Below are 12993 nucleotides of genomic sequence, written 5' to 3'. Positions count from 1 at the left end.
TCGCACCTCCGGCGGGAGGATCGCGGCTGCGAGCGCCACGGTGGAGGTGAGTGGGCGCGCTGGCGGGAGCCTCCCGGGAAGGGGGTCCGGCTGCGTGGGGGGCCGTCCCGCCTCGGTTCTGCACGCTGCTCGCTCCTGCTGCCGCCCCGGCGCCCGGCCGGGTCCGCGGAGGGGCGGGGACCCCGGCCTCCTGCAGGCCGCCGGGCGGGATCCGACACCCCGACCGTCTCCCAGAGGCCGGGCTCCGCGGGAGACACGAGCCAACTCGGCCACGTCAGCTGGTGGGGAGGTCTGGAGGATGGGGGCCCTTGGCGGAGTCGGAGGACGCGGACTTAATGTGCCTGACCAGCCGCTGAAAGCCGGGCGGCGGGGGCCGGGGACAGTGGTAGGAGGAGGTTGTAGAGGTCGGCGGAGGCCAGGTGGTAGGCGGCCTCCTAGCGGGCCGAGCCGAGGAGCGGGATCCGCCCTCGGAGGGCGTGGTCTGCTTTCTGTGTGTGTAGGCCACCCCTTTGGCTGCTTCGTGGACTCCAGGCTGTGGGGACAAAAGAGGAAGCTCCGCGATAACGGAAGATAACGTGGCTGAGACTGTGGTTGTGGAAGGGGAAGTGAAGAAAAGTGGACGGGTACAGAAGTCATTGGTGGTGGAGCTGACAGGGCAGGATTTGAGGACTGAGGGCCAGAGGGGGTCAAGTGTTCCTCATCTCTGATGTGTGCATTTGGTTTAAGTAACTGCATTACACTGGCGCTTACTAAATGACTTTGGAGTAGGTTGGGGGCATGGGGAGTAATTTAGATGTATGCTTAGGGCATCTTAAGATTTAGATGTCTGGAGTGGAGCTACCAAAAGGACACTTAGATACACAAGCCTGCACTCACAGGAAAGCTTGGCTAATGTAAAGACATCACTGGCAAGTGGTTTGGGTTGGATGCAGTACTTAGGATGAGAATGAAGAAAGAAGAGAAGCCAGGATCCGACCCTCAGGTGCCAACTCTTACACCGTTGAGTTGAAGAGGGGGTGTCAGCTAGAAGACTGAAGAAGGAGCGAAGAGCAGAAGACAAACCAGAGATTGTAGGGTCCTGGCATCCGAGTCGTCTTTGCAAAAAGAGGAAGTGGTCAGTGTATAAGAGGAGAACAGAGAGTTGGCCCTTGAGGGGGCAACTGGAGGAGGGTGTAGTAACTCAGAAGCAGTAGGGAAGTGTTCACAGGAAGTGAGAGGAGGTCAGTAGGAGTGGGCTGTCAGTGCAGGGCCTCTGGTTGTTATAACTGTACACCATCCAGCATCGATGCTGTATGTACCTAATGCTGTTGACTCCTTTCCCAGGAGCTAGATGGTTCTGTCTCCCGTTACAGTTGGAGAAACTGAGTTCCAGAGTCTACTCATTTAAAGTAGAAGCATTAGAATTTGCTCCAGGTCTCAAACCTGTACTTTTAAGCACTAAGCTGCACCGCTGTGTTGAGGTTGGTAAAATGGAAGGCAGGCAGGTGCTACGACATTGCACAGCCCTACCCCCACTGTGGCTGCTGCTCCCCAGGGAAAGTGAGGCACACTGTGGAATTCCTCTCTTGGGCAAGTGAGATTTGGAAAAGAGCATCTAACCCCGTAAGTCTGGTCTCCCTTACCACAGAGTAAGAGCGAGGACCTCATCCAGTTTCATGCCTGTATCTCCAGTGCTCCAATACAGTAGTGTGTCATGAATGTACATTGAGTGTGTGGCTCTGTGATTTTTGGCTGGCCCCTCTAGCTGACATGAGTCTTTGTGTTTTGGGTAAGTGAATTACCTTTTGAATGCTGATAAGAAACAGTGTTGCTGACTTTGAGATGGAGCTGGGTGGGGGGCGAGTGTATTACAGGGATCTGGACTAGCTCTTGGAAGGAAAGGCATGATTGGAACAGCCCAGGGAGGACCTCGCATTGTTGAGCAGGCACTGTAGTGTAAGCAGAAGGTGCAGGTTGATCCCTGGAAAGGGAAACAGATGGCCCTAACTTGGAAGCCACTGGAAGGACCCATGGAGCAAGTGCTAGGAAGAAAGTCCCCTTAGTATCAATATGCCCTGCAACTGCCTGTGTAGCGTAAGCAGTGACTCTCAACCAGGAGCACTTGTGATCCCCAGGCAGTGTTTGGCAATGTCTGGACACAATTTTGGTTGTTTCGTATAGCGGGGGCTAAGGATATTCCTGCATCTCGCAGGTGTTGACTGGAGATGCTGCTAACATCCTACAGTGCACAAGGATTTATCCAGCCCCGAACATGAGTGACACCAAGTTTGAGAAACTGGCGTAGAGGAAAGTGGGCCTCGAGCTTGCACCATGTGGGTTTGAAGCCCCATTGCTCCACTTGGTCACAGAAGCAGGAGTCTGGCTGGGAGTGGCAGGAGGAGCAGAGAGGCCACCGCAGGAGATTGCTGCAGTCATCTGGAGAGAGGTAGGGGCTGGGGTGGCGGGAGTGGAGGTCAGGAGATGCGATGATTGGGGATATTTGCAGAGATGGAGCTGCCAGGGGTTGAGTGAGCTGGGGACAGAGGAGGAGAGTGGCGGTGCCTGCTCTGCTGGGAAAGGGCAGGAGGGACACCTGAGATCAGACATTGGGGTAAAGAGGTCAAGTCGCAGTTGTTCTTCCTCTGAGGTTCATGGTGAATCAGAGCTGGGGTCCACACTGGGGAGGTATGTCAGCTTTGGACCAGGAAGGACAGTGACACAGCCCACTGGTCCCAGCATGTTCCTTTTTTTCTTTGGCAGGACTGGGATTGAACCCGGGGTGCTTTCCCACTGAGCCACCACATTCTCAGCCCTTTTTATTTTTTATTTTGAAGACAGGGTCTCACTAAATTGCCAAGGCTGACCTCAAACTTGCAATCCTCCTGCCTTGGCTTCCTGAGTCACTGGGACTACAGGTGTGTGCCACCAAACCGAGCCCTTCACATACATATATACTGTCTCTTATACATATTTAATTTTTTTTTTTTTTTTTTTTTAATGAGTGTGTCCTAACATAACACAAAGGGAAAGTAATATGACAATGAAACGTGTTTCTACGTGGAGGTTCCTGGGCACAGTACCAGAGTGAGGGTGAAGTGGCCGGCGGCTCCCTTCTCTGTAGAACACCTAGGAACATGGTAGCCACAAACACACCTTCACATAGCCATGGTGTGCCCCAGCTCAGAAACCATGAGTGGTTTAAGTTTGGGGAATTTTCAGTGCATGGTGGAGCCATAGAAAAGCTCTGCGTGTGTACACCTATGCCTGATTTAGGGTCTGGGTTCAGGTGATCATAGGCCAGTCTTCCACCTGCACCTCAAAGTCATACAGATTGTAGAATAATTCTTGGTTCTGTGGGCTACGCCTCATGGTCCTTGCTCCCTGTGTGCTTCCGGTATCCCCCCAGTTCACCACTACAGATTTCTAAAGTTCCTCTGAAGAGAACTGCAGCCCTAGAGCCCAGTTTGCCTTGCAGGTGGGGAAGGGATAGCACTGGTTCCAAGAGTACAGTGCAGGTGTGGTCATTCCCTTCAGACCCACGGGCTGGGGTGGGGTGGGGATCAGCCTTCTAAGAAGGCTTCCAGGAGATGGCATTGCAGCAGGTGGGGCGTCTCCCAAGTAGGCAGTGAGGAGGGGACACACAGCTGAAGCAGAGGTGTGATGCTGGGCCCCAGTCCCTAGGCACAGGTGGGTCCACCGTCTCCAGCCACAAATGCTCATGCATTCCTTGGGGCTGCGGGGTTGCTTGGGTGGCAGGGAGTGGTTTGTTTAGGCAGGACCCTGTGCCTCTGAGAGCAGTTGGTAGAGGGTAAGGCCAGATAGGTACAGGTGTCCTGATCCACTTTCAACCTCTGAAGAAGAGATCAGTCCCCTGAAAATGACGCGCATGTTGTCTGTCGCTGACTCATCAGACCGAATGGAGAACTTACCCAGTGTCAGGTGTGGTAAGGTTCTGTCTGACCTCAAGTACCCGGCCTGCAGAGGACCAGACATTACTCAGATCACACCCTGCAGAAGTGCTGGGAAGGGATAGTAGAACCACCTGTATCTCAAGACTGGTGGGTGGGGACATCCCCAGGACCTTTGTGCCCAAGAAAAGCAGGGTGACTGAGGAATGGTTGAAGAGGGGCGTTCGTTCCTCCAGTAGCAGGAAAGCGTGGTGTGTTGGGAGAACCAAAAGGCAGCCAGTTGGACCCGTCCTGGAAACTGTGAGGCTGAGGCTGGCGAGACTGCAGGGCCAGATCTGGGCCCTGGGAGCCCCAAAAGGGTTTTGGCCTTTGTCCGTGAGACAGCACTGGTCCAACACAATCAGATTTACGTGTTGAAAAGGTCATTTTGATAACAGCCCATGGAGAACAGCCTGAAGTGACGCGGGAGTGGACTGACTAGGGCTCTGTGAGTGCTGGACTGGGTGTGGGAGCCGCAGGGCCACCACAGCTGTCTTCTCATCTTTCTAGCAGCAGAACTGGGGTCCTTTGAGCCCTGCACCCAGCTAACCATGGAACAGGTCGGCCTGGGCCACCAGCCCCTTAGGTGAGGACTCCACCCGGGGCTCCACTGACCATTTCAAACATGGAGGCGAAGAGAACCCTTCCAGCCAGGGAATCTGCTTGTTGAAAGTCGTGGTCCAGCGCCGCTCCTCTGTGAGCTGTCTTCAGGAGAGGTGCTGTCCCGTGGCCCAGGAGCGGGGGCACGCAGCCTCCGCGGATGGGGAGGTGGGCCCTTGACGTGGCCTTTGTGTGGAAGGCATTGTTGACCCTGGGGCTGGTCCTTCTCTACTATTGCTTCTCCATAGGCATCACCTTCTACAACAAATGGCTGACAAAGGTAACTGAGGCCTCACCAGTGCAGGGTGCTGGGGCAAAGGTGGCCACAATTGGCATGGCCTTATTGGCCCACAGAGGCTCTTGGGCAAGGCTGAGGGACCAGCCAGCGGGTGTTGAAGTGGAGACAGCACCAAACTGGGAGTGAGCCCCAGGGTGCCACTTCTCTTTTGGACCTCCACAGTGGGGACAAAGGGTCTCTCAGTCTAAGGAACTGGAATGCAGCTGAGAGCCCCTCCCACCTGACAGCAGCTGGAGGGAGGAGGGGGCGCCAGCCCAGGGCAGTCTCTGAGGCGCGGGGTGTCTGCTTGGGCTCTGCAGAGCTTTCACTTCCCCCTCTTCATGACGATGCTGCACCTGGCCGTGATCTTCCTCTTCTCCGCCCTGTCCAGGACGCTGGTTCAGTGCTCCAGCCACAGGGCCCGTGTGGTGCTGAGCTGGACCGACTACCTCAAAAGAGTGGCCCCCACAGGTACGTGTCCCGGCAGAAGGAGGGCTGCTAGAGGACCAGAGAGAAGCCCTCTGGGCCTTGAGGTCAAGTCCCCTCTCTGCCTCCCTCCCCTCCCCTCGCCCCACCATCTCTCGAGCTCTCCCCGACTTCCCCTCCCGCCACACACACAGAAAGCCCTACGGCGGGCAGGGAGCCTGCAGCATGTGCATGCGCCTCGCAGGCAGGGTCCTGGCCCCCGCGCCCTGTGGTGGGCTGTCAGAGGTGCCCCAGAACACTGAGAGTGGAGCCTGACCTGGGCCTGCCTGTCATCTGGGTCCTAGGTCAGGTGTGAGTAGGCAGGTACTGAAGGACAGGTGGCACCAGCTGGTGCTGGTGTGTCACACACCGAGCAGTGTGTGAAGTTTGAAAGGCCACTCGCTGCCACCCGAGAACCTGGAGGGCCAGGTGCCCTGTTGAGTTCATTTGGTCCCCAGGGAGAAGGGTTTTCACAAGAGGATTGACTGGCTGAGAGGTTCCAGTCTAGTGGGGGCAAGGATATTGAAATCAGTCAACACATGAGCATAGCACCCCCCAGTCAGGGTGGACTCCAGCCCGGTGGCCCCACTTTAGCCAGATGTTAACCACATAATTGCTGGTAGAAAGGAAAGCCTCGGGTTCCCAGAGAGGAAGCCAGAGTGGGGTAAAATGGCCACCTCCAGGACGTAGCGGCCACCTGGCTGGATGTTCCTGTGCCACCTCAGCCCCGGGCGCCCCTTGTCTCCACAGCACTGGCAACAGCACTTGACGTGGGCTTGTCCAACTGGAGCTTCCTCTACATCACCGTCTCGCTGTGAGTACCGGCTGCCGTCTGCGCACCTGGCCGATGGGCCAGCCACTCCATCACTCTCTGGGACCAGCCCTTGCTCTCTCAGCTCCTCCCTGGCACCTAGCAGCTCTCCAAGAAGTCTCCAACCTCTTCCGTAAGCCCAGCGCAGAGGGGACGCTGTGCCTGCCAGGCAGCGGGGGAAGCCAGGGGATGCGGACAGAACAGCAGAGCCGAGGAAGGGGCTGGCCACAGAGCATTGGCCACATCAGCGCCCAGTGTGGGCACGGGCTGGGTGATAGCTCGTTGTGTCACGTTGGCTTCAGAGGACACGGTCCTCTTCGTGTCCTCTCGTCTCATCTGTTCTTCCTTTCCTGGTCTTGGCCAAGGGCTAGATAAAGGATAGAACTCCTCGATGTCAGACACGCAGCCTTGTCTCCCAGTGATAATCGGGGGCCTCAGAGAGTCTTCGATGACAGGTCCCTTATCGGCCCAGGTGACTCAGGAAGGCTCCTTTTGATCTTCTGTACCCAGATTGCCCTGCTGCCCTGAGCAGCACCACTTGCTCTCTGGAAAGTCAGCCTCCTCCCCCTTCCAGCCTGCTGATCTGTGCTCTGGGCTCTCTTCTGGGTGGCGGGTCCTAACCCCGACTCCCGCAGTGCAGTGTGGGTGATTTCCACTTCCAGGTACACAATGACCAAGTCCTCGGCTGTGCTGTTTATCTTGATCTTCTCTCTGATCTTCAAGCTGGAGGAGCTGGTGAGGCCCCCACATCTGTTTTGTCCTTCCTACCCGCTGTATGCCCCGAGTAGAAGAGGGAATCTGAGCGGTGACTGGGACAGGCCCAGCCCAGGTGGCAGTAACTCCCTCTTCTGAGAAGGGACCTAGGCATAGGGACAATATGCAGAGTATTTAGAAACAAGTGTGTCAGCAGCTGACAGAAGAAATCAGGAGGGTCCTGGAGAGCCCTGCTGTGCAAAGCGGTGGTCCTCATTTGGTGGCCAGGGAGGCGGAGAGGCCACTCGGGACTTGGAACAGATCTCAGAAAGCACTGTGGTATTTTAGACTAGGAAGGGATACTGAGGACATGCCAGCTGTCAACCCTTCATACGTCAGTGGGCAAGGGCTGTCTGCGACTTCCTGGGAGGGTTGAGGTAGAAGATCTCCTGCCCCAGGGGGAGCCAGGGGAGATGCTGACCCCCGGCTCTGGGTGTGGCGGACCCCTGAGTCAGCTGCACCTGCTCCCCTCCTCCCAGCGTGCGGCCCTGGTCCTGGTGGTCCTCCTCATCGCTGGGGGCCTCTTCATGTTCACCTACAAGTCCACCCAGTTCAACATGAAGGGCTTCTCCCTGGTGCTGGGGGCCTCGTTCATCGGTGGAATTCGCTGGACCCTCACCCAGATGCTCCTGCAGAAGGCTGAGCTGGGTGAGCCTGGGCGGGGCAGGTGCAGGCAGGCTGGAGGCTGTGCAAGCACCAGCCAGACCTCCTGACCTCTGTGTCCTACCCTGCAGGCCTCCAGAACCCCATCGACACCATGTTCCACCTGCAGCCACTCATGTTTCTGGGGCTCTTCCCTCTGTTTGCCATATTTGAAGGTATGTTGGGCCAGCCACCTCGGGGCACCTCAGAACAGCGAATCCCAGATCCCTGTGTGGTGCTAGTTTTAGAGGTTGCCAACGTCGAAGACGCAGCCCCACCCCTGTACCTGTGTTGGGACTGGATAGACCCATAAGCAAGTGGCTAGAATCCAGTCTGATAGTTGCTGCAGAAAGAGTGTAAAACATAAGGACAGTGATGGTAATGACTGTACAGAGTGCTGAAGGGACTATTTTCATCTTTTTTTGTTCTTCTTTTTCCAGTACTAGGGATTGAACCCAGGGGCACTCTCCCACTGAGCTACACTCCAAGCCCTTTTGATATTTTATTTGAAGATAGGGTCCCACTAAGTTGCCCAGTCTTGCCCCAAACTTGCAATCCTCCTACCTTAGCCTCCAGAGTAGCTGGGACTATAGGCCTGCACCATCACACCTGGCTATATTAATTATTTCAAATACTTATTTTTTTTATGGAAAAAATACATGAATTTATTTTAAAAAGTCAAACAGCTCAATAAGAAATAAAACTACACAATAGCAAAAACATATTACAAATGCCAGAAAACATTCATATTTCCTGTAGGTCAGTAAATTGGGATAATCGTTTTTGGAAAATAATTGGCATTATCTAGTAAAATTAAGATTTAGGTTCCCTACCTACAAATTTCTACTTTAGTGTATCATTGAAAGTAACCTGGCATATACACAATAGGAAGTGTGCATGTTATAGTCTGGGTGTGATTTGTCTTCCCAAAGATTCATGTCCTGGAAGCTTGGTCCCAAAGTGGCAGTGTTGAGGAGCTGGAAGCTTCAGGGGTGGATCCTAGTGTAAGGTGTTTAAATCACGGGGCCTCCATTCTCAGAAATAGATCAATGCTGTCTCACAGGAGTAGAACAGGACTGGGTAGGGGTATTAGTTTCTGAAGAGCTGATTGTTTTATATATATATATATATATATATATATATATTGTTTTTATATATATTTATATATACATGTATATATTATATATAGATATATATTGTATATAGATATACGTGTGTGTGTGTGTGTGTGTGTGTGTGTCAAACACTTATTAAGTCCTCCCAAAAAACTGGCTGATACTGTAATTGTCACCTGGTTTTGCGGATGAAAGAAACTGAGGCTCAGAAGGGAAGAGAGCTTGCCCAGGGTCCCAGAGCTCACAAGGAAGCCAGAATTTGGACCCAGCCTCCTGGCTTCAAGCGGTTAAGCCCACTCTTCCCTATCTTGCATGCTGCCCCTAGGAGGGCAGAGTCACCGCCTGTTTTAGGAGGGTGGAGTGAGCGAGTCAGAAAAGTTCCCCAGACCATCCGTGTATTTTGGCAGATGAGAGGAGTGGGTGGACTAAGGCAGGCAGGGTGTCCTGAGAAGCAGGACAGGAGGTTTACTCACATGTTGGCCTGTAACTGTGTGGGATGGGCTGGGCAGGGGCCAGCGTGCAGGAGCCTGGGGCTGGGGCTTCCAGAGGAGGAGGAAAGAGAACTTGGAGGTGGGGCGGCACAGCACCACCTTCTTTGCCGGTTTTGGGGATTAGTCTTTGTTCTCTGTCTATTTATTCTTCCTCCCAGAGTCGCAACTGTTCTCAGGGTCATTACAGAAAATTCTGTCCCACATCCATTTAAGTTTCAAACAGTGAAGCATCTCCAACCTCCCTGAGAAAATTATTCTGCAGCCCGTTGTCCAGGAGACTTCTGTTCAGAGCCTCATGTTTTTCCTTTTTAAAATCCCTCCCCATTCCTTCATTATGCCCCCTGCACCAAACACCATGCTCCCGCCCCCCCTGGGTGTCTGCACCATTCCCCCATCTGCAAACCCTCATCCGAAAGCCCCTGGTAGTCGCCACTTAGCAAAGCTGCATGGATTTAGCTCCTTTAATCTTTTCTGGTAAATTAATCCCCCAAGCGCCTTCATTACTTATGTTGCTCTTCCCCGAATTCCCTTCAATTTGCCTGTGCCTTGGCAGCCCTGCGGAGCCAGCCCAAGCTGGATGTCCTGCATTGTGAGTCCACTGGCTGCCGGGGGGGACAGGGGTGGGCCGTCCTCTACTTCTTTGGTGCTTCCTTCCAAAATGCCCAAGTGCTTGTCAGTGCCCAGCTCCCACATGTGTCTAGTACAGAGCTCACTCCACCCTCTGCTGATACACCATGGGGATCTTGCTGGGGACCCGGAGAATTGTCCCTTCAGAGGGACAGTGTTGGAGGGACTCCTAAAAGTCCCTAGACAAAATTTGTGTTTTGTGCAGTCATCTGTTCACATAGGTGAATGTTTTCTTTTTGAGAAATGCTCATCAGCCCTGGGGAGGCTAAGGCAGGAGGACTGCAAGTTCAAGGCCAGCCTTGGCAACTTAGCAAAACTCTGTCTCCAAATAAAGAAATCAGAAGGGCTTGGGGTGTGTCTCAGTGGTAGAGTACCCCAGGTTCAATCTCTGGTCCCAAAAGAAGGGAGGGAGGGAGGGAGTGAAGCTTGATGGCGCTGCTTGCTAGGGAAATCCAATCCAGTTCCATCCTGTCATTTTATCAGCAGAGAAATTGAAGTCCAGAAAGGGAACATCTTGGCCCAAGTCCCACAGCTGTGTACTAGCAAGACCTAGGTTTGGGCTTGGTGGCAGGACGCTTGCCTGTCATCCGTGAGGTCCTGGATGCCGTCCCCAAAATGGCAAAAAAAAAAAAAAAAAGGCAAGCAGACTGTCTGAAGGAGCGCCAGCCACACCCTCCAGGGAAGCCCTCAGTCCACACCACTCCCTGTTGGGACCCCGCCTGAATTACCCTGGGGCTCCAACTCCTCCACTCTCCCAGGATCTCAGCCACTTGGTGGGATTACTCTGTACCCCTCGTTCTTTCCCCCAGCTGGATGGTCAGCAGGGGCTCCGTGTGTCGTCCACCTCAGTGATGACAAGGCTGGTTGCTGGACAGGGTAGCCCTGGCCCGGCCTCGGCCTCCCGCTCTCTCTCCCCGCGTTGCTCCAGGTCTGCACTTGTCCACATCTGAGAAAATCTTCCGCTTCCAGGACACGGGGCTGCTCCTGTGGGTACTTGGGAGTCTCTTCCTTGGCGGGATTCTCGCCTTCGGTTTGGGTTTCTCGGAGTTCCTCCTGGTTTCCCGAACCTCCAGCCTCACTCTCTCCATTGCTGGCATTTTTAAGGTACAGACTTGGAAGTGACCCTCTTTTCCCTTAGAGGGCCCATAAAGGCTCCTCACCCAGCCTCCACCCCAGCTCCGGCACTCCTGGGCCCTTTGGAGAAGAGACCAGAGTGTCCTGTTCAGTGACAGCACTATGCTCCTGTCTCTCCTCTCTCCACCATCCCCTCAGACCTGCAGAGCTGCTCCCAGCCAAGGGTACACAGTGGGGATTCAGGGCCAGTCTGACCCTTCTAGACCCAGGCTGCGGTTACATTTTACTCCAGTGCCAGCCCTGGACGTGTGGCAGTGTCCTGGAGCCATAGGTTGAGAAGCCCCCACCCAGACTCATCAGTAGAGCTCCATGATCGATTGGCAGTGTCTGCCATGGGCCCAGCAGGAGTTGTGTCATGCAAAGTGCCACCTATTGTCAGTCTTAGAACTTTTCTGGTGCCTTGAAGCCCTCCCTGCTCTCCCTCCCTCCCTGCTCTCCCTCCCTCCTCCTCCCCCACCACCGCTGCAGCTCCCTGCCCAGGACCAGGAGGGGTCTTCTCTTTGACCAGGCAGACGCCACACTGGAGCAGAAATGAGGTCCCCTGAGGGCCTTCTGGCTGGCAGCCAAAGGATGAGGCATAAGCTGTGGTTCCGAGAGTGCATTGTTCACCAGTCCCACCTGCGGTCACTGTTTATGAAGGACCCTGGGACAGTGTATCCTCAGAGCCCAGCACAACCCTGCATTTGCCCGAAGGAGCTGAGGGCTACCCATCCACAGGTGCCCGTGCCAGGGCAGCTAACCCTGTCCTGAGCCCTTGGTGCAGGCTCCACACCAACCCTGGGTCTGTTGTGCCCCTCTTTTTCCCAGCAGAGTTCTGTGACATTCTGCCTCAGTAGCAAAGTGGGGCTAGCAGGAATGCCGTGTGGGGAGCCTGTCCCTCACCTCTTCACCCTCCAGGCCTGCCAGCCCTGCTCTGGCCAGGAGTCCTGGGGGTTGGGATCTAGTCTGAGCTAGGCAGGCCCCGCCCTCCTCTCCCCCAGAAGGAGCGCCCCCTGTTGACCTTCCCTGCCCACAGGAAGTCTGCACTTTGCTGCTGGCAGCTCACCTGCTGGGCGATCAGATCAGCCTCCTGAACTGGCTGGGCTTTGCCCTTTGCCTCTCCGGAATATCTCTGCACGTGGCCCTCAAAACTCTACACTCTAGAGGTAACTGGAGCCTTCCAGAGGCCTCCATTCTCTGATGTCACTCCCTGCGACTCTTGGCACCCCTGATTCCCCCTCGCCCAGCCTCGCCTGCCCGCCCTGAAGGGCTGGCTCTCGGCTCCCCTCCTGGCTGCTGCTGAGGCTCAGGGAGTGCGCCATTATCGGGTCCATAACTGATTGTGTCCCCAGGTGAAGGTGGATCCAGACCCCTGAAGGGGCTGAGCTCCAACCCTGACCTGGAGCTGCTGCTCCGGAGCAGCCAGCCAGAGGATGAGGACAATGAGGAGGAAGACTACTTCGTGGCCCAGGGGCAGCAGTGAGGGGCCAGCGGAGCAACTGCAGGCTGCTCTGTGACCAGCGCTGCTCTGAGCACTTGGCCGCAACCCAGGGCCCTGTGGCTCTTCACAGCAGCTGGGAGCAGTGGCCTGGGAGTCACCTGTGGCAGGCTAAATCAGGGGCTTGTGGCTCCTACCCCTGCCTCAGAGCTTGGTCAACAGGGTGAGCACCAGGCCAGCCTCGGCCTGGCTGGAGCTCGCCCACGCTGCGCCTGGATCCTGGTGGAGAAGAAAGTGGTGGGTCCTTCTAGGCCCTTGGCCAGGCCCTGCCCAAGACTGATGTCAGAAGCACAGCGGCCTTCTAGGGGGGCTGACTTTGGACTGCAGGGCAGTGGGGGTGTGACGATTTTGGGGCCTCATCACCTGGACTGCATCTTTCTCAGATTTATTTATAGTTTGGAAATAAATGGGTTTATGGTCCAGTGGCCACTCACATTGCCTAGGGGAGTGGGGGCAGGGAGGGCTGTGAAGGCCTGACCTCACCTTCTCTGTCCCTGCTGGGGCCTTCCATAAGTGACCAGGCCCATCCTGGCCTCCTGCATCTCCTGCTTGCCCCTCTGCAAGGCCCCCCATACCTGCAGGCAGAGAATAAATGAGTATCTACTGAGCACAGCACCCTGGGGCTGAACATGTTTTTTACAGCCTATATTTGAATCCTGGCTTTGTCCCTTTCCA

General features: G+C 55.2%; 1 protein-coding gene across 9 annotated transcripts; it reads left to right on the top strand.

Annotated features, from left to right (window-relative positions):
- Slc35c2 (solute carrier family 35 member C2) lies at window positions 1–12740 on the top strand. Of its 9 annotated transcripts, none has more exons than XM_015479058.2 (11): window positions 1–46; window positions 2192–2425; window positions 4437–4806; window positions 5124–5274; window positions 6019–6082; window positions 6742–6814; window positions 7312–7480; window positions 7567–7650; window positions 10636–10811; window positions 11857–11986; window positions 12173–12740. In XM_015479058.2, the coding sequence occupies exons 3-11, from the start codon at window positions 4687–4689 to the stop codon at window positions 12301–12303; spliced, it is 1098 nt and encodes a 365-aa protein (XP_015334544.1). In that variant the 5' UTR covers window positions 1–46; window positions 2192–2425; window positions 4437–4686; the 3' UTR covers window positions 12304–12740. The 9 variants fall into 9 exon arrangements, with proteins under 9 accessions (XP_015334544.1, XP_015334569.1, XP_015334537.1 ...); XM_015479073.2 differs by having other exon boundaries at window positions 23–46; window positions 2225–2425; XM_015479083.2 differs by lacking the exon at window positions 2192–2425 and having other exon boundaries at window positions 4440–4806.
- The last annotated feature ends 253 nt before the right edge of the window (window positions 12741–12993 follow it).

Source organism: Marmota marmota, unplaced genomic scaffold (assembly GCF_001458135.2).
Source record: "Marmota marmota marmota unplaced genomic scaffold, marMar, whole genome shotgun sequence".
Classification (NCBI taxonomy): domain Eukaryota; kingdom Metazoa; phylum Chordata; class Mammalia; order Rodentia; family Sciuridae; genus Marmota; species Marmota marmota.
Note: the sequence above shows the minus strand (reverse complement) of the source record. Positions and strands in the feature narration are given on the sequence as shown.